At 41.6% G+C, this 25906-nt stretch overlaps 1 protein-coding gene across 12 annotated transcripts in view; it reads left to right on the top strand.

Annotated features, from left to right (window-relative positions):
- The window catches only part of HYDIN (HYDIN axonemal central pair apparatus protein), a 430150-nt gene that overhangs the window by 391720 nt on the left and 12524 nt on the right, over window positions 1-25906 (top strand). For 9 of the 12 annotated variants that reach the window (XM_045443449.1, XM_045443447.1, XM_045443446.1 and 6 more), the window contains 11 exons: window positions 1687-1834; window positions 2253-2460; window positions 3034-3255; window positions 7356-7525; window positions 9314-9512; window positions 11262-11420; window positions 13295-13572; window positions 14731-14950; window positions 16574-16786; window positions 18004-18167; window positions 19008-19158. In XM_045443449.1, coding sequence (XP_045299405.1) covers window positions 1687-1834; window positions 2253-2460; window positions 3034-3255; window positions 7356-7525; window positions 9314-9512; window positions 11262-11420; window positions 13295-13572; window positions 14731-14950; window positions 16574-16786; window positions 18004-18167; window positions 19008-19158 — 2132 coding nt within the window. Of the gene's footprint in view, window positions 1-1686; window positions 1835-2252; window positions 2461-3033; window positions 3256-7355; window positions 7526-9313; window positions 9513-11261; window positions 11421-13294; window positions 13573-14730; window positions 14951-16573; window positions 16787-18003; window positions 18168-19007; window positions 19159-25906 lie in introns of those variants that run through there. The other 3 variants (XM_045443457.1, XM_045443455.1, XM_045443458.1) reach the window with 3 other exon arrangements.

Genomic DNA, 25906 nt, shown 5'->3' on the forward strand with positions numbered 1-25906 from the left:
GGGGAGGAGGGTAGAGGGATGGTGATGAAATAGGTAGTGGGGATTAAGGAGTACACTTGTGATGGGCACCAGGTGATGTATGGAAGTGTTGAATCACCGTATTGTATGCAACTCTAATATACCACTGTATGTTAAATAACTGGAATTAAAATAAAAAATAACAGAATAGAATAAACAAATAAATACAGCAAGACAAACAGAATTTGATCTAGGAATGTAACAGTGGTGCATTTTAGTATGATTATATCAACAGATTAAAGAACAACCATGTAATGAATGATATGAATGTACACTAAAAAGTGATTGCTAAAATTCATCAGACATTCTCAACAGAAATTTTAACAGTAAGATAAGAATAGAGGGAAAAACTTAAATAAAGAAGACTAACCAAAATTAAGAGGCAAATATTATCTTGTAATAAACTACTAAAACTGCTGCAGTTAAAATCAGGAATTAGGCAAAGATGCTTGTTATTATTGAATACTTTCTTAGTGGTTTAGCAAATACAATAAAACAAGAAAATTCAGTAATTGGCATAAACATTAGGGGAAAAGAGACAAAACTATCTCATTTGCTGTTGCTGGTGACCTCATACATAGAAAACCTCAAGAGGCTCCAGAGAAAAGCAAAACAAACCACTAGAATCAACAAGATAATTTAGTAAGTGACTGGATGCAAGACAATTATGTAAAAATCAATAGTTTCTCTTTCTTTTAGCAATAAGCACCTAGAAACAGAAACAAAAAAAAATCCATTCAATATTGACAAAACCTATATAATATCTAAGGATAAATGTAACAAGAAAAGCACAGGATCTATATGAATAAACTATAAAATCTTATTAAAATGCTCCCAAAACAAGATTTGAACATTTACCAGTTCTCTCAAAATTAAATGCAAATGCAATGAAATTCCAAGCAGAGTCCCAACTGGTGTTGCCAGATAAAATACAGGATGCACAGTCAATTTTGAATTTCAGATAACAATGAGTAGGTTTTTTTTATGTCAGGATAAGTATGTCCCATGCAATATTTGGGACATACTTATACTAAAAAATATATGTATACTTACTAAATCTGGCAACCTTAATCCCAAAAGGATTGGGGTTGGGGGGATATTGGATAAAATGATTCTAAAGTTTATATGGAAAAAAACAAATGTTGTACAATAGTCAAGGAAAGTAAGAAAAGGCAAGATAGTGACAGAAGATGTATTAGGGCCCTGTCAGGACCCTCATGACATTCCTGAGCTCTAATGCAAAAGAGTTCAATGCAGGGACTATTTACAAAGATTGGGACTGAGTTAAGGGGCCTACTAGGGACAGTGAGGCCCTCATTGACAAAACTAGGAAGGCATTGGGTCCAAAGGAACAAGGAGAGAAAATAGTATCATCAGAATCACCTAGGACAGCTGTGACCAAGGCAGAGGAGCCACCTAGCAGGAGCAGGCCATTGATAGAGTAAAGTTCTAGAAGGAAGAAGTGGAATCCTCCTGGGTAGGAAGGTCACTTGTAGAACAGAAGGAAGGAAGAGAGGTGGTCAAAGACTGAAGAGCTTGGGAGAAGAGAGAAAAGAAGTTGAAGGATTTCTTCTAAGGAGGTTTCCTCTTGCCTGAGGAGCAGTATCTGCCCAGATACTTTAGGAGCAGGTATGAGGTCTTCACTGAGGGCTGATGTTTCCTCCTCAGGCAGAGAAGCCAGGGAGACCGTGCATATCATCAACAAGGAGGAGCAGGGGTTCCATTTTGCCTTCCAAGACAACTCCCGATATTCTGAAGGTTTCAGCAACAACCTGGTCATATGTCCCATGGAAGGTTGGATCCCACCACTGTCCAGGTAAAGAAAAGGTTCCCCAGGACTACACCCTCCCAAGGTAGTAGGGGTTCCAGGCCTGCCAGGAGGATAAGTTTTCCTCAGAGTGCTGCTGCATGTCGAGATTAATGTTAACAATCCCATCTCTGTCCTACTATTTCTCATTGTTCATTTTCCTGATAAATTGTAAAGCCCTGAGAACTTTAAGCCCTTTTTCTCAATATTTTCTCTCATGCTTATATTCTTTTCCTTGATATCTACTATGTTTGTGAACTCATAAGGCAGTGCCCTACCTTGTCTGGCAAACCTTCAAAACTCATCATAATTTGAGGTGGTGATACTCTTTCCTCATAGTGTGTGCCAATCCACTGGGCTCATAGTCTTTAGCAGGTTTTAGCAGGTTGGCCTAGTCAGCTAATCTGCTGTCTTCTTCCCCAACCAGGTTCCCAATTGATATTTTCTTCACACCAAAGCAGGAAGGAGATGTGAACTTTAATTTGATCTGCAATGTGAAAAAGAAAGCCCACCCTCTGACCTTAAATGTCAAGGCTGAGGGCTACAGTATGAATGCAGAGGTCAAATGCAAGGACAGGACTGGCTTGATTACTCTCCTGACTCCCAACCAGACTACCATTATCAACTTCTATGAGGTAAGAGTGTGAGAGAGCACTGATATGTCTCTCTCTCTCTCTCTCTCTCTCTCTCTCTCTGTTTCTATCTGTGTGTGTGTGTGTGTGTGTGTGTGTGTGTGTGTGTGTCCACTCAAGCTGGGAACGGCAGTATAAGTGAATGTTAGCTGAATCTCACTGTTTCAAATGCCAGAGAGACCAGGAGAACAGAAACATGCCAGGAGCAGCTCCATCCTCCAAATATATATAGTTTTAATGTGAAAACATTTCTTGTTTTATTTTTCAGGGGTAGAGAGATGGTAGGGAAGGAAACAATGCTTGTATTACACATACAGGAAGGATGTTTGATTACCAAGGGAGGTCTAAGAATTAAATTGCTATCGTACTCTTCAGGTATGAGAGGCCCCCAACACTTCATAGCTCTGGCTGGAATACTTGACCATATTAAGCTAAGGATACTCAACTCACTAACATCGTCTGCCATCCCTATTTCCCAAAGGATATTTTCCCCCAACGTGTTATGTATCCTGAGCCGAGAGAATGGAACCATGGTTTGCACTCATTCCATATACTACTCTGTTCTCGGTCTCTCAGGTGGAGTTGAATGAATGTGTTCAGTGTGAACTCAGCTTTATCAACACTGGAAAGTTCAGCTTCAGCTTCCAGGCAGAACTATCTGGCCCCAAAGCCCTGCTACAGTACTTGGACTTTTCACCCATTGATGGCAGTGTGGATGTGGGGCAGAGTGTGCACACCACCTTGTCTTTCCAACCACTTAAGAAGTGTGTCTTGAAGGGCCTGGAACTCAGAATCAAGGTGAGACCATTTAATATTGCCGGACACTGGAAGCACTCACAGCACTCTGTCTTGAAGGATTAATTCTCCTGTGTGCTCCTTGTCTTCTCCACTCTGCCAGAAGCTCCTGGAGAGCGGTTGTGTTGGAGATAGTCCCATAATCTCTAGTATAAAGGCCTCATTCACAGTTGAGGTGCCTGGTGAGTGGAAGTTGAAAAGCGGTTCACCATCCATGCACTAGAATACCATGCAGTCATTAAAATGAATAAGAGAGACAGATGGGAGATGGAAAGGAAGCAAGAGAGACAAAATATGTATAACATTTTCCAAGATAAGCTATTGAATGAGAAACCAGGGAATTGTGATGTCCACAGTAATGGCTGTGTCCTATGGTGTTCTTCCGCAAAAAAATCAACTTTTTTAGAACTCTCAAAATCAACCAAAGGCTTGCAACAATCCTAGGAACATTTATTCAAGAAAAATAGATGTACTGTGTATATATGCCATATTTTCTTTAGTTATTCATCCATTGAAGGACAATTAGGTTGTTTCCACATCTTGATTACTATGAATAGTGCTACACCAAACATGAACATTAACAAGTGTTAATATCTCTTCAAAATTCTGATTTAAATTCTTTTGGATAGCACAACCAAACAAAGACACCACAAGAAAACTACAGGCCAATATCCCAAATGAACATAGGTGTAAAAATCCTCAATAAAATACCAGTAAACCAAATCCAACAATACACTGAAAGGATCATACACTACGATCAAGTGGGACTTATCCCTCAGAGCAAGGGTGGTTCAACATACAAAAATCAATTAATGTTATATCTGACATTAACAGAATAAAAGATAAAAGTCACATGAGCATCACAATAGAAGTGGCAAAAAGCATTTGACAAAATTCATCACCAAAAACTCTCAACAAACTAGGATTAGAAGGAAAGTACCCCGACATAATAAAGGCCATATATGAAAAGCTCACAGCTACCATCATATTCATCAGTGAAAAGCTAAAAGCTCTTCCTCTAAGATCAGGAGCAAGGATGTCTACTCTCACCACTTCTATTCAACAGAGTACTGGAAGTCCTAGGCAGAGCAATTAGGTAAGGGAAAGAAAGAAGATGCATCCAAATCAGAAAGGAAAAAATAAAATCCCTGTGTGCAGACAACATGATCTTCTATGTAGAAAACCCAAAAGATTCCATTAAAAAATCTCTTAGAATTAATAAAATAATGCAGTAAAGTTGCAGGATACAAAGTCAACAAACAAAAATCAGTTGCTTTTCTGTACACTAACAAGAAACTGTCTGAAAAGAAAATTAGTGGGAATGCAAGCTGGTGCAGCCACTCTGGAAAACAGTATGGAGGTTCCTCAAAAAACTAAAAATAGAACTACCCTACGACCCAGCAATTGCACTACTAGGCATTTATCCACGGAATACAGGTGTGCTATTTCAAAGTGACACATGCACCCCATGTTTATAGCAGCACTATAGACAATAGCCAAAGTATGGAATATATATATATATATATATATATATATATATATATATACACACACACACACACACACACACACACACACAATGGAGTATTATATATTATATATATTATGTTATATTATATAATATATATATACACACAATGGAGTATTACTTGGCAATCAGAAAGAATGAAATCTTGCCATTTGCAACTATGTGGATGGAACTGGAGGGTATTATGATAAGTGAAATTAGTCAGAGAAAGACAAAAATCATGACTTCACTCATATGAGGACTTTAAGAGACAAAACAGATGAACATAAGGGAAGGTAAACAAAAATAATATACAAACAGAGAGGGGGACAAAACAGAAGAGACTCATAAATATGGAGAACAAACTGAGGGTTACTGGAGGGGTTGTGGGAGGGGGGGTGGGCTAAATGGGTAAGGGTCACTAAGGAATCCACTCCTGAAATCATTGTTGCACTATATGCTAACTAATTTGGATGTAAATTTTAAAAAATAAAAAAATAAAAATAAAATTAGGAAAACAACTTCATTTGTAATACCATGGAAAAGGATTAAATTGTCAGGAATAAACTTAACTAAGGTGGTGAAAGACTTGTATACTGAAAACTATAAAACACTGATGAAAGAAATTAAAGACACCAACAAATGAAAAACATCCTGTGTTCATGGATGGGAAGCGTTAATATTATTAACATGTCCATACTGCCCAAAGCCTTCTATAGATTTAATGCAATCCCTATCAAAATCCCAATGGCATTTTTTTTTTTTTTTACAAAACAGAAAAACAATTCTACAACTCATACGAAACCACAAAAGACCACAAATAGCCAAATCAGTCCTGAGAAAGAAGAACAAGGCTAGGGACATCACACTTCCTGATTTCAAACTATATTACAAAGCTACCAAAATCAAAATAGTACAGTACCAGCATCGAGACACATACATAGACCAATGGAACAGAACAGAGCCCAGAAATAAATGCACACATACATAACCAACAGATCTTTGACAAGGGTGCCAAGTATACACAATGGAAAAGGAGAATCTCTTCAACAAATGGTGCTGGGAAAACTGGATATTCAGATCCAAAAGAATGAAATTGAACCCTTCTACACCATGGTGAAAAATCAGCTGAAAATGGGTTAAAGACTGAAATGTAGGACCTGAAACCATAGAACTCCTAGAAGAAAACATCGGGGGGAAGTTCATAACAACAGTTTGTCGGTGCCTTCATGGATATGACACTAAATGCACAGGCAACAAAAAACAAAATAGACAAGTGGAAGTACCTCAAAATCAAAAGCTTCTGCACAGCAAAAGCAACAGTCAACAGAGTTAAAAGACATTGTCTTTTTATTCATATCCTTAAGAAGAAGGCAACTGACAGTTAACCAGGAGGTATAGCAATTGGAATGAAGGTCGGTTTCTAGCCATTCCATAATTTAGATGGACATTAAGTCATAGCACAGTCTAAAAAAGTTTTTTTTTTTTTTTTCAATTAGAAAAAAGCAAAGCTGTAAAACTCTGAGCCTGGAACTCGGGGGCAGGCTTGTAGCCATCTTCCCTGAGAAGTGCCATCCCTTTTCAGAACTGTCTTTTTCAGAACATTTGTGTCTTACGGCAAAAAGAAACATCACACATCATAGTACCTTCCTGCTCTACTTGGCATAAAAGTTTAAGGTGGTCAATTTTACTCCCTTTCAGGGAATCAGTCACCAAATGCAAAGACTTTAAAAGCCTAAGCCTTAAATAAGAAACTGTTTTTCAATTTATGAAGTCATTTAGGAAATCTTGTACCAATGACTATTATGTTTATTCTAATGATGTTTAGAATGAGAGTGGATATTTTGTTTTAAATCAATTATCAACTTAAGAAATTTCATATTATAAAAAGTTTTTGAAGAGCAGAGTAAGTTCCTGTCCCCTCAGGCATGTGTATCATCTTATGGAGAATTCAGAGGTGACCCATATTCTAACTTTCCACCCTTTCACCCTTGACATATGGGCCTTTGACCTCATTCTTGTCCTTTCCTGGTCACAAGGTGGCCATCCCACCTGCAACCCCATGTCTGCATTCAGAATGGAAATACGAGGGAAGAGCCCAAAGGCAAACACAAACAAGTAAACAGACAAATTTTCCCAGCAAGACTTTGCCTCTGTCTTCAAAATAGGACACCCTCTTGTCTTCTTCTGTTTACATCCTGATGACCAGAACTGTGTCCGATGACCACCCTTGGTGGCAAGGAAAGATAGGACCTCAGGTATTTTCACCTAGGTCCCCTGGCAACTACTCAGAGTCCTGTTAATGAGGAAGCCTTGGGAAGCAGGTGCGGGGTGGCAACTGGCAGTCCCTGCCACTCCGCTCCGCTTTCAGGCTGACTCACTGCTATAGGAGGCAGCGTGAGGCTGGCCTGCAGACTGTCCCATTTTGCTTTGCAGGCCAACAGACTTCTAACCTATGAATCAGAATCCCTACAGATGGTGTCTTGGGACCCATTTTTTTTTTAAGCACTGACCACTTTCCTCCTTCACCTGAGGACCTGAGGAGTCCTTTGCTCACACCTCTCTAATCACCCTCCACCTGCATTTCCGCCTGCAGGTCAGCCACGGCCCAAAGTTTACGTGCAGCATCTTGGGCTGTGCTGTGAGCCCGGCCGTTCATTTCTCCTTCACCAGCTACAACTTTGGGACCTGCTTCATCTACCAAGCTGGCATGCCCCCATACAAACAAATGCTGGTTGTCACCAACAAGGAAGAAACACCCATGAGGTAAGCAGACTTTCCAGAGCTTCCAGATGATTCTGTAGCTCCTTGTGGGTTCTACAACCTCCACATAGGTGAAGTCCTGCCAAAATAGAAAAAAAGAAAGATTATGGGAAAAGTCAAACCCAGTTGGGCATGAATCCCGCGTCTGCTTTCCCTACCACTAATACTGACACTTGGGTAGCCAGGAGCTACTCTGCTGAAAATCTTGAAGTGAGGAGGGCAATGCCAGATGTAATGAAGGTGGAAACCGAGGCTTGGAGAATTAAAAAGTGACTTCCTCAGGCCATTACTTTGCAATAAATGACAGATATATACTGAGCCTAAGTCTTTTGATTAAAATCCGGCCTCTCTGCACCATCCCTATGTAGAATGTTCCAGTCCAGGTTTCTGGGCCTTATCCCAGACCTATCAAAACAGAATTTCCAGAGACTGGCCCAGAGACCTGTGTTTCCTCAAAGCTCTTTCCTAAAGGAAGGAACTGTTACACATCTGTGCTATCCAGTATGGCAACCTATAAGTACATAAAATATGCCTAGTGCGACTAAGGGACTGAATTTTTCATTTTTTAAGTTTCAATTCATTTGAATTTGAATTGCCACATGTGTCTAGTGGCTACCATATTGGAAAGCACAGGCCTAAGTTCAAATCCCAACTCTTCCCTAGCTGTGTGACCTGGAGCACATGGTCTAACCTCTCCTTTCCTGGGATGGGGGATAATAATAGCTCCTCCCCTGCAAGGCTATTAGGAGGGTTAAATTAGTTCATCTAGAGAGAGTACTTAGAATAGTGCCTGGACCATAGCAAATGCTCCGTTATGGTTATCTGTTGCTACTGCTACTGTTGCAGTGATGATAACTATTATCCTGAATGGTGAGTTACAAGAGTGTCATGTGATTTTAAATGCTAATTAAAAATCTTCCCTGCATGATTTAATTCAATCTGAGTCCTGTGTGAAGGCATTAAGTTCTTTTTATTGGCCTAGCTGGACTCCTTCTCTAAATACCTGGAAGACAGACAAGAAAGTATTCTAATGGAGAGCCCTAGGGCCTTCCTACGCACAGGTTGACCAGAGTAGACATGATCTTTGAAGATCCCATGTGGTTGAGCAATTAGTGATAATAAGAATGGCTCACCTTTATGGACTGTCTCCTCTGTGCCCTGTGTAGTGACTGACTTAGTCACTCTATTTCATTTAATGCTCAAAACAACCTTATGAGGTTGTTATTGCTCCAAACAACCCAGTTCTACAGATAAGGAAACAGAGGCCCAAACGGGCTAAGTAACTCTTCTAAGTTCTCACAGCTAATTAGGGATAGAGCCTGGATCCAAACTCCTGTATCTGAATCGGGAACACATACTCCTCTCCTCTGTGCGTCACCACCCAGTTACTTTAGGAAACACTTCCTTATAAGAGGGTACAAAGCCATAAGTGGCCTTTTCAAGAAAGAGGATAAATAGAGTGAAAAGAACCTTGAGCGAAGGGCCATGAGACTTTGTGTTTGAGGCCAGGTTCTGCCAGAATCTCAGGGTGTGATTTGGGGTAAGTAACTTGATTATGCCCAGGGAAGTATGGGCTGGATCACTGCTGAGGTCCCTTCTTCCATAGCTCCAGTGCAACAGGGCAGGAAAGCAGCTCACAGAGACAAGGGGACAGAATCAGTCTTTCTGGGTGTCTTAAATGTGTTTTTTGACCTCCAGCACAGGCTGGTACTGGAGACCCTTTTACTTGGTAGACAAAATGGAAATACGTGGGCCTTCTAACTTACACACCTTCCTCCTGATTTTCTCTAGCTTAGACTGTCTATACACCAATACCGCATACCTCGAGGTGAACTTCCGTGTTGATGTGATAAAGCCAGGAAAGACACTGGAGATTCCAATCACCTTTTATCCTCGAGAAAGTATCAATTATCGAGAACTCATCCCCTTTGAAATCAATGGGCTCTCACAACAAGTAATTGAAATCAAAGGGAAAGGCACCGAGATGAAGGTACGAGACAGTTGGGGAGATCCTCAGCCATGGCAGCCATGCCTTTTTGCCCTCCCAGCCACCTTTGCCCCTCCCACTCTTCCCTCTCCACCTGTCCTGCCCCCAAGCTGCGTTGTCAGAGGCCAGCCAGCCCCACCCAAGGATGACCTGTCAAATCTGACTCGAGTGAACCATAGGCCGTATTCAATATCAAACTTTACTATATCATAGGGTACAAGTAATCACAGGCATTGGAGAAACATCTTTTTCTTGGAAAAGTTTGAGACTGTCAGATGCACAATCCCAAACATGTCCTTCTCTCACATTAGGGCATGTTTTGTTTCCACGTTTAATAGACAAGATCTGTTTTGAATAGCAATTCATTTTAGATATACACACAGACATACATTTCAATTGTGGAACATCTTTCTTTAATGCCACCTTGATTGATATTCTTGAGCCAGGCGCAGATCCCAGGATTATATTTGATTGCGGGCATTTCTTCTAAGTAGGTGCTCCTAATGAAAGTCCTGCTGCTAATCCCTTTCTCCCCAGTGTCTGGTAAACATGTAAGGTGTCTGTTTGGTTGGTATATTTGCATTTTAATAGGAGATTTTAGAAGACTAAAGGCCTTCCAAGATGCTCAGGAATGCATGGGACATTTCAGCAACTGAGAAGGTGGGAGGGGTGTGTTCCTGGCAGCCTTCCCATCAAGCTAGAGGAGTGACAAGACATTGCCACCTGGTGTTGTCTGTACCCAAGCCAGAGATGGGGTCTCTTCTGATATCACTGATCCGTTCACTTGTTCCTTCTGTCACTCACTCATTTTGCACCCATTTTGTCCTAGGTACTTTGGGGGAAATCTGGAGGGGACTTAAATGTGTTCTCTGACCTCCAGAAGCACAGGCTGCTGTTGGAGACTCTCACCTTTTTAGACACCATGGAAACATGCGGGCTGGATATAAAGAAAGTTGAGGGGCAGGGGGTGTGCCGTTTAGTGACTGCCTGAGTGGCTGCTGCTCGTTGTGTGTCCATGCCATCCTGAGTGCGAGGCCCAGCCTGACCTTGATCTATCCAGGCCAACATTTTGAGCCTTAGATGAGGACTTGGAAGTGTGTCTACTCTTCCACCTCTGCCTCCACCATTTTGTCTGCGTGGCCCTCATCTGTCCCTGTCCAGCCCACCCCACAGATCAGCAAGCCAGAGCAATCACAAAACACACGTTTGATTGGGTCATTCCATGCTTCGCTGGCCTCCCACTTCTCCCAACACAATCACTGACCACCTCCAAACTTGTCTTCTCATTGTGCCCCTCTCTCTCAGCCACAGGCCTTCCTGGGCCACTCCTCTGACTCAGGGCCTTGCCACAGGCTGTTGTCTCCCCCTGCCCCGGGTGGCCTCCAACCCCATGCCCACCCTGACTCAAACAGACTAGATGGCACCCTTCCTTTAGCTCCCAGGGTAGACATGCCTTCCCCAGGGAGGCGGCCCCAGAACCCCCAGCCAGCTCAGCCCCTGCAATATGTTCTCACAGTACCCTGAGCTTTTCCGTCATGTCTCCTCATCCAGTTGTGATTATGTAGTTGCATAGTAAGCTGCTTAGTGGATATTGTATGCACATGTTTACCAGGTGAGTGAACGCCCATCCCATATGAAGAAGGCAGGACACTGACAGGAACCGCCATTGCCTCACCAGGATAGGTGTATGATAATAGTTTTTTTCAAGGAACTGATGAACCCTCCCTCTCTCTTCTCTTTCTGGTTCCACAGATTTTAGTCCTAGATCCAGTCAATAGGATTGTAAAGTTGGGAGCTGTCCTGCCAGGACAGGTTGTGAAAAAAATGGTTTCCATCATGAATAACAGCCACGCCCCACTCACTTTTAGCCAGACAGTCCTGTTCTCGATTCCAGAACTCCAGGAACCCAAGGTTGGTGCCCAGGGCTCCCAGTGGGCTTCTTATGCTTCCCAGTGACATGGGTGACTAGATGACTGTGCTAGCAACACAAACAGCTCATACTTCTCGGGCATCTACCATGCACCAGGACATTCTAAGAGCTTCCCCCGTGCTACCTCTGAGCATCTTCACAAAAACAGTATAGGGCTAGTACTGTTATTATTCTCATTTTACAGATAAGGACACCAAGGCTTAGAGAGGCTGCATACCTCGAAAAGGCAACAGAATGAAAGAGAAAGGGATGGGATTTGGTAGATCTGGATTCTAATGAATGTATATATCCTCATCGTTGGAAGCTTGAAAAATATGGAAAGACATAAAGAAAAACATTTTCGCCATAATCTCACACCCAGAAATAATCACTTGCAGACGACCACCTTCTTGCTATATACCCACCTGGCAGAGAGATCGCAAGATCAAGCTTCTGGCGTCTCTTCTTACAAAGGCACCAGTCCCATTATGAGGATCCCACTCTCGTGACCTTATCTACCCCTAATTACCCCCTAAAGGCCTCATCTCCAAATGCCACTCACATATGAATTGTCAGCCGGTGGAGTGGGGGACACAATTCAATCTGTAGCAAGGTGAACACAATGTAGACTGGTCTGATGGAGTTCACAGTCTTTGGGGGTCACTGACACGGAAACAACTCCAGGACAGCCTAGAAACTGCAGAGGCAGGGTGTGAATTGGGAGGGGCTGCTCAGAGGACAGCGGGGGGCTGTGGGAGGCCTCATAGGGCGGGAGGTCTGTATTGGGTTTTTGGGATGGAAAGGTGTCTCCAGGCAGACAGGTTGGGGAGAGGTGTGCTGGCAGGCAGAGCTACGTGTGCTTGAGGGGGGTCTGTGCTTTTAGAAAGCTAGGTGTGATTGGGTAGGCAGGGGTGCTGTGGACCATCCAGGGATTGCCAAATACAGAGAAATGGGCTGGGGAAGCTAGCCAGAGCAAGAGAGCCAGTGGCACCCCATCCCAGGGCCCATGGTGCTGGCCAAAGACAGAGGGCAGACTTGCTTCCACTTCCTCATTCATCCAAATCAAAATCCTCAGTGCCGCTGGGTCAGGGCCCCTGACCATTGGGCTGAGCCACCTTTGCCTCTTGAGGTGACGCGTTACCTGTACTGGCACCAACATCGTGGTGTTTGGAGAGCTCACAGAGACTGCTGTCCCTGCGTGGTTTCCAGCCCACTGTCTGCTGCCACAGTCCACCTGCTGGTGACCACACAGCACCCTGTACCCCAGGAAGCACGAGCCCGGAAGGAGTTTCGGCTTCCTGAAAGCTGATTTTGGTTGATTTCTACCAGGACAAAGGAGGCGGGGGGAGGGAAAACCATACAAATTTAAACAAGAGTTCTCAAGCTTTAGAAGACACGGGTCACTCAGGGCACTTTTGAAGATGTGAGCTCCAAGCTCTCCCAAAATTCAGTTGGAATGGGGCAGGACCTGTGAATCTGCATTTTAAAGAGCACAGTGGGAAGTGTGGTACAGGGAACTCAGGGAGCACTCCTTGGAAAAACACGGGAGCGCTAAGTGTTTTCTATTTCCTCTTATCTTACTATTTCCTGCACCAGAGAGTAGGGGTCATTTGCAAGGAGCTGGAGAGAAAAATTAACATTTATCGAATGGCTATTACATGCCACACATTTATATAGATGTGTGATGATCTGAATCTTCACCATAGAGTAAGCCACAGAAAGTTTAAGTAACTTAGCAAAGATGACACAGCCGTCAGGAGAGAGCAGAATGGGATTTGACCCCTGGGCTATTGCAGCCCTAACAGCAAGACCCAGAAATAGAAGCCTCAGATGCCCTCTGCCCTCAGCTGCTGAGTCTCATTGCTGTTTTGCCCAGGTCATCACCTTAATACCATCCTACAACATCACTCTGAAGCCCAAAGAGGTCTGTAAGCTGGAAGTCATCTTTGCCCCGAAGAAACGCATCCCTCCCTTCTCTGAGGAGGTGTTCATGGAATGCATGGGGCTTCTGCGTCCTCTCTTCCTCCTTAGCGGCTGTTGCCAGGCCCTGGAGATCTCCCTGGACCAGGAGCATCTCCCCTTCGGGCCAGTCGTGTATCAGACACAAGCCACGCGTCGCATCCTTATGTTGAACACGGGTGACGTGGGTGCAAGGTAGGAGAGTGGCATCCCCACCCAAGGCCGAACACAGCTCTCTTGACTCTGGATTTGCCCTGGATTCAGACTGGATATTTGTTTTACAAGTGTAGCCACTTTTTCTTTCTTTCCCCTCCCTTTCACCGCCCCTCACCTCCCTCAAGATGGGACGTGGCCCTGCTAGGGTGACTGCGGCTGCCAGGATTACAAAAATTAATGCAATAGAGAAGATTAGTTCGGTGCATGTTATACACCCTTTACATGGTTCCTTTTGCTTATTACCAAAACAATTCTATGGTTGATCCATTTTACAGACGAGACAACTGAGACTACTTTTCCAAAATCATGCATCCAGCTAGAACTTACATTGTGCAAGTGCAGTGCTAAGCATTCTTACGTATAAGCTCCCATTTAATTACCCCAGACCCCTGAGAGGTAGTACTATATTGTCCTCATTTCACAGATGAAGGTGAGGCTCAAGGAGGTCAGGTGATTTACCTGAGGTCACATGGCTAAGAGGTGAGAAAGACGGGATTAGAACACAAGTATACTCTGACTGTTCTCCTCTCCAGGCTCTTTCCTCTGGCTAGCAGGTGCCCGGCCCAGTCACGACTCGGGCATGCCACCATAGCTGTGCAGACACCCCTCACCCAGACCTCAGTGTGGACAGTGCCCCGAGGGTGTGGCTGGAAGCACAGAGGGATGGCCCACAGAGGGATGACTAAGAGTGCCCCCAAGAACAGGTGCATCTCTCACCTGAAGGCATTGCCTCTGCCCTCCTGGATCTGACCTGAGAGGCAATGCAGGGGGTGCTTATAGCCATGGCCTTGGGAGGGTTCCAGTCCTAGCCCCGGCACTTCCTGGCTGTGTGATCTTGGATACACATGTGTTAGCGTATTCATGTGCATGTTCCTCGACGAGTCACTTGCAGAATATAAGATAAGATGCGGCCACTTCCCACCCTGCTCAGGTCTGAGAAGCAGCCAAGCTGTCTTACCCAGAAGTGAGCTAACTCTTGACTCCATCCGCCTTTGCTCTGCCCACATCCCACGGAGTATTCAGAGGGGGGAACCTCTCAGCTAAAAGCCTAGGCAAAGTCCCTTGATCTCAGCAGCATTAAGCACACCCCAGGATACTAGTAAACTGTCTTTCTTGTCTCCTTTTGTCTTGGAAAAGGTTTAAATGGGATGTCAAAAAATTTGAGCCCCATTTTTCCATCAGCCCAGAGGAAGGCTACATCACTGCAGGCATGGAGGTCTCTTTTGAAGTGACCTACCATCCCACTGAGGTGGGCAAGGAGAGTCTCTATAAAAACTTGCTCTGCTTCATCCATGGAGGCAATCCTCTGAACCTCACCCTATCTGGAGTCTGCGTGGGACCACCTTCAGTAAGAGAGGTCAGTAGCTGCTGCCCACAGAAGTGCCAATGGCAAGAGTGGGCCCAGCAGGCACCACAATTGAATTCAGCTGGGCCTTCTAGAAACAAGTGACTCTGTTCAAACAGTCCTCGGTGCCAACGTCAAACATTCAGACCTGCTCCCTCCCACCACAGGGCCTTTGCATATCCTTTTCCCCACTGCTGCAATATTCATTTCCCCTCTTCATTTAGTTAATTCCTATTCATTCTTCAGCTGTCAACTCAAGCATTACATTCTCAAGGAAAGTTGCCCTGACATATTTGGCTAGATCAAATTCTGTTAAAAGCACTGTAAGTAAAGGGTAAACACTTTCCCCTTCTCTCTCATAAAAAAAAAAAAAAAGTTGGGAGTCGGGGAGTGGGCTTGAGTTAACCTTCTGCTAGCCTTGTCCCTAGAAACCTAACAGTAGACTCCATTCCACTTACGGTAAAACATCACTTATGGTAAAAATGACACCTGATCTCCATCTCTATAATTTTGTTATTTCAAGAATCTTATGTAAATGGAATCACCCAGTGTGCTATGAACATGTATGTACAAATCTCGGCAAGAAAATATGCTTCCATTTTCTTGGGTAAATACCCAGATGGCTGGGGCACAAAGCAGGTATATGTTTACTTTTTAAAGAACCTACTAAACTCTTTTCCAAAGTGGTTGTGTTTCTACCGACAATGTCTGATATTTCCACTTGCATCCCATTTTGCCCACACTTGTTACCACTGTTGTTTTAATTTTAGCCATTCTAATAAATTTAAGGTGGTATCTCATTGTGGCTTTTAATTTGTGGTTCCCTAATGACTAATGACATTGAGAATCTTTTCAGGTATTTGTTTGCCATCCATATATCATCTTTGTTGAAGTACCTGTTTGAATTCTCTGTCCATATTTAATTGGGATGTTTGTTTTCTTATTATTGAGTTTTGAGAGCTCTTCATACATTCAGGGCACAAATTTTACATTTAGATCTTAATCTGTTTAGAGTTAATTTTTGTATGTAGCATAAGATATGGATCAAAATTCATTTTATTTTATCATTTGTATGTGGATATTCAGTTGTTCTAGCACCATTTGTTGAAGATTATCCTTTCTCCACTGAAATGCCTCTGCACCTTGGTCAAAACTCATTTAACCATATATGTGCAGGTGTCTATTGCTGAATGCTGTCCTTGTCCACTGATCTATTTGACTCTTTTTACCAACAGTGCTACACTGTCCACACTGCTGAATTCAGTGGTCAGTTCTCAACTGTTGACCTGTTGATAGTATTTGATACCTTGAACAAGTCCCTTGAGGAAGATGCTTCAAACACTTCACATGGTCCCTAGGATGCCACCCTCTCCTGGGTTTCTTCCTATCTTATTAGATGCTCCTTCTCATCTCCTCTTCTGATTTTTTTTAACACTGGAGTGTGTCAGTCAGGAATTGGTTCTTAAATTTCTTCTTTTATCTAAAAACACTTAACTTCTTGATAATCTCATCCAGTTTCTTGGCCTTTAAAAAAAACATTGCTATACTCCCAAATATGGATGCCAGCCTAAACCTTTCCTTGAATTCCTCATTTGTAAATTTCACTACCTACTTCAGATGTCTGTTTTCTTCCAGGTGGTAAATTTCACCTGCCAGGTACGCTCCAAGCACACGCAGACCATCATGCTTTCAAACCGCACCAACCAGACCTGGAATCTGCACCCCATCTTTGAGGGTGAGCACTGGGAGGGGCCAGAGTTCATCACCCTGGAGCCCCATCAGCAAAACAAGCCCTATGAAATTACCTACAGACCCCGCACCATGAACTTGGAGAACCGCAAACATCAGGTAGGCTGAGGCTCCCCCCCGTCACCCCCCATTGATTTTACTGTGGGGTTGGAGGGAGGAGTCATGCAAGAGAGGTGAGGAGAACCCCACGAATCATGTTGGAACAATGGGGAATAATGCAGATTATGGAGTCCAAAACTTCCCTTGTTGCCTGTATTTTTTCATGTACAGGAGATTTTCTTGGAACAAGGGGCTCAGTTCTGAACAGAGTCCTGGACTAAGCATCAAGTAATTAATATTTAGCTTAATTGTACAAATAGCATCATCGCCAGTGTAACAAACTTTTAAAAAGAAAAGAAGCCATAATCTTCCACCCTAAAGAAAGAGAATTTTTTCTTCTAAGCTGTATTTTTTTTTAAGTTTATTTATTTATTTTGAAAGAGAGAGAGTAGGGAAGGGGCAGAGAGAGAGACAGAATTGCAAGCAGGCTCCACCCTGTCAGTGCAGAGCTGGACGTGGGGCTCAGTCTCACGAACCATGAGAGCATGACCTGAGCCAAAATCAAAAGTTGGACCCTTAACCAACTAAGCCACTCAGGTGCCTCTAAGCTTTACTTTCTTTGTAAGTAATCTCTACACCCAGGGTACGGTTGAACTCACAATCAAGAATCAGATGCTCCACCGACTGAATCAGCCAGTCACCCCAAGAACTGTTTTCTCCTATCTTTACTACCAGTCCTTATTCAGATACAGTCATAGTTGCCATCATAGAATACCTAATTTTGCACTCAGTTTATTTTTACTTTACATTAGATCATGAACATTTTTCTGTTTAACTAGTCTTTGTGATGTAATCATGTTTAATGATTGCCTAATATTTCATGGAATGAAAGTTCCATAATTTATGTAATACTCCTCAGTTGTTGAATATTAAAGTTATTACTACCAAATTTTCATCAATATTATAAATGGTTCTAATGCGTATGTGTGTGTGTGTGTGTGTAGTTTTTTCCTCCGAAGGGATTTTTAAGTTCCCTGGGGAAAGGCGACCCAGCTAGCTCTATTGATAGAGCATGAGACTCTTAAGTTGCCTGGGGTAGAGTTCCTGGTTCAAATACATATGAACATTTGTATGACTCTTAAAACATACTACCAAGCTTATTTCAAGAGTTATGCTTATGCAAGGGCCTCTATTAATCCTGTGTCACTACTACGCCTAAGAGGTACCTAATAAAGGAACTTCTGTGCCATTTTGACCACGTTTCTTCTTCTCCTTAGGGCACCCTCTTCTTCCCCCTCCCAGATGGGACTGGCTGGCTATATATGCTGCATGGGACTTCTGAGCTCCCCAAAGCCGTGGCCAGTATCTACCGTGAAGTACCATGTAAGACACCCTATGTTGAACTCCTGCCAATAACCAACTGGCTTAATAAGCCCCAGAGGTGAGAGAGTGGGGCTAGGGGTTGGGATGGAGGAGATGGAGGGAGGACTTCTACTGTCTAGCCTGGCCCTTCCCATGGTCAGGGCCTCTAGAGACATTGAGGGGCTAAAAGAATCAGAGGCAAAGTTCCCTGATGTAACCAAGCATTGTCTGAACTCTAAATTTCCAGTCAGTGCTATCTATGAATAACTGATTACTTAAGTCTCCTAGAACAGTGCCTGACGTAAAATAAGTGCTCAAATAAATGTTAGATGTTATTATTATTATCAAAATGATAATCATGATGGTTATTCTTGAGTTCTCTGTCTTATCACCTAAGCCACTGGCCAGAGAAAGATGTCCCTTGGATCTTATTTGCAGTGGGAGTAGAGTAGAATACAAGGGCTAGAGGAATTGACAACCAGCCTGGTCCCCTTCTTTTACAGAGAAGGACCCAAAGCCTGGGAGAAGAAGCTTACTTACTGAAGGCCACCAGTTAGCATAGTGGATAAGGGCTCAGACCTAAGTTTGAATCCTAGTTGTACCAATAACTAGTCATGTGACCTGAACATGTTTCCTTCTCTTGGCCTCTATTTCCTCATTAGTAAAATGGGGGTGATAATTATATGTGTCTCCTACAGACACTGTGAGGTTAAATGCCTCTAACACGTTTGGAGCACTGACTCAGTAGCTGGCACATCACAGGTGTCAGTAAATGGTAGTTATTGTTATTGTTAGAGACAAAGGGCCAGAACCCTGGACCCACGTGCTTATCATAAAATCAAGAGTAGAGATAGCACCTTTCCTTCTTTTCCTTGGGCAAATGGTTTCATTTTCTCTATCCTCTCTTCATGTGTCCCAGATTCCGGGTCATCGTGGAAATGGTGAAACCAGAGAGGCCAGATCTAAGCGTCACCTTAAAAGGCCTTGATTACATTGATGTACTGTCTGGCTCCAAGAAAGATTACAGGCTGAACTTCTTTTCCCACAAGGAGGGACTCTACAGTGCAAAGGTATCCACGTGTTAAAGACATTTCCCTGGAACCCTGGAGGTTTGCCCCAAGGTTAATAATCCTGGTGTTAGGGAGTGAAGATGTCCTCCCACAGCCAGCCCATCCTTATCCTGCTGGGCTAACCAGTTAGAGACCTGACAAAGCTTTCAGGATTCCCAGCCTCTTGAAGATGAAGCCAGATGACAGGGCCATCCATCCATCATGTATACCCACAACAAGCCTTCAAGGCAACAGAATCATGAAAATCCTTAAGCAGTAACACTGGGCCAGCAAACACCAGACCACAATAATAAGAAAAGATCCCCTTTCCTGAGTGATTATAGTGGCCAGCATTGTATTGAACATTTAGTACATATAGCTAGTAATGTCAGAGCCAGGATTCAACTCAGAGCCATTTGCTCCAAGACACCACAGGGTCGTTCACACATGAGCTGTTTCTCCTAATTCATTCATTAGCTCAGCAAGTACCTATAAGCATATATGCCACACTCTAAACTAAGTGCTGGCAACACAGCAATGATCAAAAATAGGCGCAGTCTCTGTTTTCATCAAATGCACTGTCCAGTGAAAGGAGAAGGGCATTAACCAAATAATGGTACTATGAATGTATAATTACAAAATGAGATACATGCTTTGAAGAAAAGGAGTGTATATGGGTCAGTAGCTCACAGGAGAGATTAGGGCTGAAAATAACATATGGAAATTACTCATTTACAGATAGTATCAGAAGCTATGATGAAGGAAGGAATCAGCTAGGGAGATTTTAAAGTGAAAAAAGAAAGAACCTAGGAACCCATCTCCTACCTCCAGAAGAGATATTGGCAAAACTCACACAGTGGGATGTCATCCCCTCTCCTAAAATCACTGAGGTAGACTGCTCCACTCAGATCACATTCATAGACTAACAGAGAACCTTAGAATCAAAGTATCATAAAACATCTGAAGAAAAAAAAAAGCCACCATAAATAGAAACACCAGCTCAACAAAGGGGAACCCCTAAGATAAAAGAGTCATTAAAGCAAACAGAATATTTTTAGTAAACATCATTAATACCCTCAAAGGAATAAAGGAAGATAATCATACCCATGAAAAAGAAAAGGCTATTGTGGAAGACAATCAGAGACCCTAAAAATTAAAAAATTGAATATTTTTAATGGAAAACCTTAGAGGAAGGCTGAAGAGTATAATGAACTCTGAGGAAGAGATTACTAGTAAGTTAGAAGACAGAGCTGATTTAGCACATGAGCACAAAGAAATGGCAAGAGTGGAAGGAAACAATAAGTGCTGAAGAGGGTGTGGAGAAGCTGGATCCCTCATACATTGCTGGTGGGAGTGTAAATGGCGCAGCTGCTGTGGAAAACAGTCTGGCATTCCTTAGATGGTTAAACATGGAGTTACCGTGTGACTCAGCAATTTCACTCACTCCTAGGTATATACTCAGGATAAATGAAAATATATGTCCATACAAGAACCTGTACATAAATGTTCATAGCAGCATTATTCATAAGAACCAAAAAATAGAACCAAACAAAACAAACCAAATGTCATCAACCCAAATGGACAAATATAATGGAATATTATTTGGCAATAAAAAGAAATGGAAATGAAGTGCTAATACATGCAACACATCAATGAACCTTGAAGGAATTATGATAGCTAAACAAAGCCGTCACAACTGGCCACATATTGTATGATTTCATTTATATGAAATGTCCAGAATAGGCGGATCTATAGAAAGAGAAAGTAAATTAGTGGCGATGGGTTAGGAGGAAATGGGGAATGATTGGTAATGGGTGCAGGGTTTCTTTTTGGGATGATAAAAATGTTCTAAAATTGATTGTGGTGATATTTGCACCACTTTGTGAATGTACTAAAACCCACTAAATTATACACTTTAATTGGGTGAATTATATGGTATGTGAATTGCATGTCAATAAAGCTGTTTCAAAAAAAGAAAGGAAGTATGACACAGAAAATATACATCAAAAAGTTCTAATATCTATCTACTAAGAGCTCCCAAAACAGGAAAGCAAGATAATAGAAGGAAGAAAATACTCTTCAAAATAATTGAAGAAAAACTTCCAGGGGCATCAGGGTGGCTCAGTCGGTTAAGCATCCGACTTTGGCTCAGGTCATGATCTCGTGCTTCATGAGTTCTAGACCCTCATTGGACTCTGTGCTGACAGCTCAGAGCCTGAAGCCTGCTTTGGATTCTGTGTTTCCTTCTCTCTCTGCCCCTCCCTAGCTCTCTCTCTCTCTCTCTCTGCCTCAAAAATAAATAAACATTAAAAAAAAACTTCCAGAACTGTTTGAGAAAGACTGAGTCTTCTAATTGAAGGGACCCACCAACTTTCCAAATAGGGTGAATGAAAAAAAAGACTCACATCTAAATAGGTGAGACCAAAATTGTAGAAAACTGGGATAAAAAAGACAATCCTAAATGATTCTAAAGAAAGTAAAAGGAAATAATCACAATAACATCAGGTTTCTCATGGCAACACTGAATACAAGAAGCAATGGAGTAAGCTATTCATATGATTTACAGTGTTTTCAATCTAGAACCTTTTCCAAACAAAACTATTACAAGGGCAAAATAAAGACATTTTTAAACTTGCAAGGACTCAAATCCCTGTTTGAAAGAAGCACCACAAAATAATAAGTTTTTAAATTAGCAAAATTTTAAAAATAAGTAAATGAATTCAAGAAGAAAACAAAAGGTTATAATGAACAAAGACTCAAAATTCTGTTGATAGGTAATTTCAAATAATTGCTGAAAAGCAATCTGAAGTGAATATTTCATATGACCTCTATATAGGAAATAGCAAGAGGGGAAATAAAATAATGCAAAGAAATTTTTTTCTCATTTAGCGGGAAGAAAATGGGGAAATGAAAGATACTTGTTTCTTCATCAAGAAAGGTAGGGCACGAATAGAGATAGCCATAAACTGTAGCTGTAAACAGAAAAATATACGTCAATATATGTTTTAAAGTGTAACTAAAAATAACAGGGAACTCAGATCACAGATCTCTTTTTTTTTTTTTTTTTTTAATTTTTTTTTTTCAACGTTTATTTATTTTTGGGACAGAGAGAGACAGAGCATGAACGGGGGAGGGGCAGAGAGAGAGAGAGACACAGAATCGGAAACAGGCTCCAGGCTCTGAGCCATCAGCCCAGAGCCTGACGCGGGGCTCGAACTCACGGACCGCGAGATCGTGACCTGGCTGAAGTCGGACGCTTAACCGACTGCGCCACCCAGGCGCCCCTCAGATCACAGATCTCTTTACAATAATAAGTATTAGGGGCTCCTGGATGGCTCAGTCAGTTAGGCATCCGACTTTGGCTCAGGTCATGATTTCGCAATCTGTGAGTTCGAGCCCCACATTGGGCTCTGTGCTGACAGCTCAGAGCCTGGAACCTACTTTGGATTCTATGTCTCCCTCTCTCTCTGCACCTCCCCCCCCAAAAAAGTAAGTAAACATTTAAAAAATAATGATAAGTATTCAAATTAACAATACAAAAGTTTTTTTAAAAAAGTCAAAAGCGCTTCTGACGTTGATGGAGTAACTACTACTGCCACCATAAACAACCATAAAACTGAACAAAATATCTGAGGCAACCCTTCTCAGGCATTGGACAACAGTAGCACAATACCGCAATCCCTCAAAGAGAAGAAAAGCTAATGAGATGAATCTCCACAATTATCCTGGCTCTCTGCCAAGGGACAATTTCTTGACTGCAATGCAGTGAGCTAGAATCTAAGCAAAGCACAACAGCCCCAGTGAGCTGACGATACAGAAATTAAAATTTGGTGCAGCTGAAATAGCTGGTCTCTAAAAGGTAGGAGTGGGGCAATGAATCAAGTGGCAGGATGTCAGGGGTAAGGGAGACAAAAGTGTGTGTGGGAATTCCCTTCAAAGTCTTTGGCTGACAGTTGTACTGCACATGCACAAGGTGAGACTACATGAGATTTATCAGAGAGCAGCTTCTAAAAGACATTGATAAAGGAACAAAGATACGTTGATCAGTGCCCAGGGAACATTGGAGGTTTGGCTCAGCCAGAGTGGAGAGATTACATTAACATCTCATTAACATCCTAGGAACCCAGTTGAAATGCCAGAAAGGCCCGAAGAAAGGACCATGCCCTTATAATAAGTCCTTTTAGGCCCTTAGAAAGCCTAAAACTAAGCCGCAACAAGATCTGTAGGAAGGACAAAATTTGGAGACTGAATCCCACCAAGTTGGAAGGTCTCGAAAAACACCTTGAGCTTTCTATAGGTCTGCTCTAACAAAGCATAAAACCAAACCTACACAAGCTTATCAGTCAATAATTGAACTGCCTCCTAGAATAAAATCAACACTCTCACATGGAAGGTAACAGAATCCAGAATCTCTACAATGATTATCAACAGTGTCCAGTACATAAACAAAAATTACTAGACTTGTAAGGAAGGAGAAGAATGTAACCAATAGTCAAGAAAAATACAGGCAATGAAAACGGACTCCAAAATGGGCCAGATATTGCATTTAGCAGACAAAGACTTCAAAGCAGCTTTTATAAACATGATCAGAAATAAAAGAAAATATTTCAAATAATTAGATAAGGAATCTCAGCAAAGAAATGGAAGCTATATTTTTAAAAAAGGAGCTGAACAGATATTTGAGAATAGAAAACTACAATAAACTGAAATGAAAATTTCACTGGATGTTCTTAACAGCAGATTGGAGATGTGAAGATTCAGTGAACTTGAAACAAATCAATAGAACATTTCTAATCTGAATGATAAAGAGAAAAAAGATTGAATAAAAAGAACCAGAGCTTCAGGAACCTGTGGGAAAGTATAAAATTTTTTAATTCATAAGTAATGTGAGTCCTAGAAGAAAAGAAAGTGAGTATGGAGCAGAAAACTATTTGAAAAAAAATTGCTGAAATTTCTCTGATTTGATTAAAAAACATTACAGATCCAAGAAACTTGGCAAACCTCAAGCAGGAGAAATACAAAGAAAACCATGATATACAAGAAAACCATGTCTGTGTACATCATAGTAAAACTGCTGAAAACCAAAGAGAAAGAGAAAAGCTTAAGACAACCAGATACAAAAGATCTAAAATAGGGGAAAACAATAAAAAGACCTCTGACTTCTCTTCAGTTATAATAGAAGCCATATGCAAAATGCTAAGTTCTATCAACCTAGAATTCTTTATTCACTGAAAACATCCTTTAAAATGGAGATATTTTCAGAGAAAACATGAGAGAATTCACTGCCAGAAGACTTGCATTAGAAAACAACACATTGATAGGTATTCTTTGGCCTGAGGAAAAATTATACCAGTTAGCAATTTGCATCTAATGGAAGGAAAAAGAGCCCTAAAAATCTAAAAATGGTAAATAAGTACACACACACACACACACACACACACACACACACACAGCTTCTAAGAACTTTCTAAAAACGACAACTGACAGTTTATAGCAAATATGATAACACTGTTAGGTGGGTGTTCTTATGTGTGTAGAAGTAAAAGATATGACAACAAAAGCACAGAAGATAGAGTGGTTAGGTCAATAAAATTATACTTTAGTAAGGTTAGCACATTTGCCAAATTGGAAGTGTGCATAAGGAGCATGAAGGGTCAGTTATAAAGTGGGAAGTGATAAAATACTACTCAAAATAAATTTCACAAGTTAAAAATTCATATTGTCAGCTGTAGAACAACCACTAAAAATCTATTATTAAAAAAATATAGCTAAGAAGCCAGTAGAGGAAATAAAATACATTACAAAAGATTGCATGTCAAGCCAAAAGGAAACAGAAAAGGAATAACAGAGAAACAAAATAAGTAAGTAAATAAGTAAATAAATAAATAAGACAAATGGAAAATAACCAACAAGAAGGCAGACTTCAACCTAAACATAGAAATAATTATTTTAGGGCACCTGGGTGCCTTGGTCAGTTGAGCATCCAACTTTGACTCAGGCATGATCTCACAGTTTGAGTTCCAGCCCTGCATCGGGCTTGCTGCTGTCAGCACAGAGCCTGCTAAGGATCCTCTCTTTCTCTCTCTCTCTCTGCCCCTCCCCTGTTCACACTATCTCAAAAATAAATGAACATTAAAAAAAAGAATTATTTTAAATGTAAAAGACTGAACACTCCAATTAAAAGACAGGGTGCCAGAAGCACTCTAAAGCTAAAGACAGGAAGAAGTTGAAAGTAAAAAGTCAGATCCGTAAAGAACTATTACCATATACTAATAATAATATAAACAACTCAAAGTATTAAAAAGGGCAAAAGACTCCAATAGACTCTATTTCACAGAAGTAATGTGTGAATGACCAATAAGCACATGAGAAGATGCCCAACATCATCAGTCACCTGGGAAACAAACAGAAAAAGGTGAGCAACTTACCATATCAACTGCAGAGGTGAGGAGACAATGTACTGCAGTCTCAAGTGTGGGCTCTGGAGTCAGATCAACTTGGTTCAAATCCTGGCTCTGACACTTCTCTCTACATGTGACCTTGGCAAGATAACTTAACTTTGCTAAACTTCAGTTTCTTTGGCTTTAAAAAACACAAACAAACAAACAGTGAGGGGAATAATAATGTTGCCTACAAATTGTTTAAGTTAACTAAGTACTTCTAGTGCCTGGCACACAGTAATCATTCATTAAATGTTAGATGCCGTCATTATTAGTATTATTGTCTATTCCAGCAGCAATGGGCATAGGAAGGAGAAAGGGTGGCTGGT

This window comes from Leopardus geoffroyi, chromosome E2 (genome assembly GCF_018350155.1).
Source record: "Leopardus geoffroyi isolate Oge1 chromosome E2, O.geoffroyi_Oge1_pat1.0, whole genome shotgun sequence".
Taxonomy (NCBI): domain Eukaryota; kingdom Metazoa; phylum Chordata; class Mammalia; order Carnivora; family Felidae; genus Leopardus; species Leopardus geoffroyi.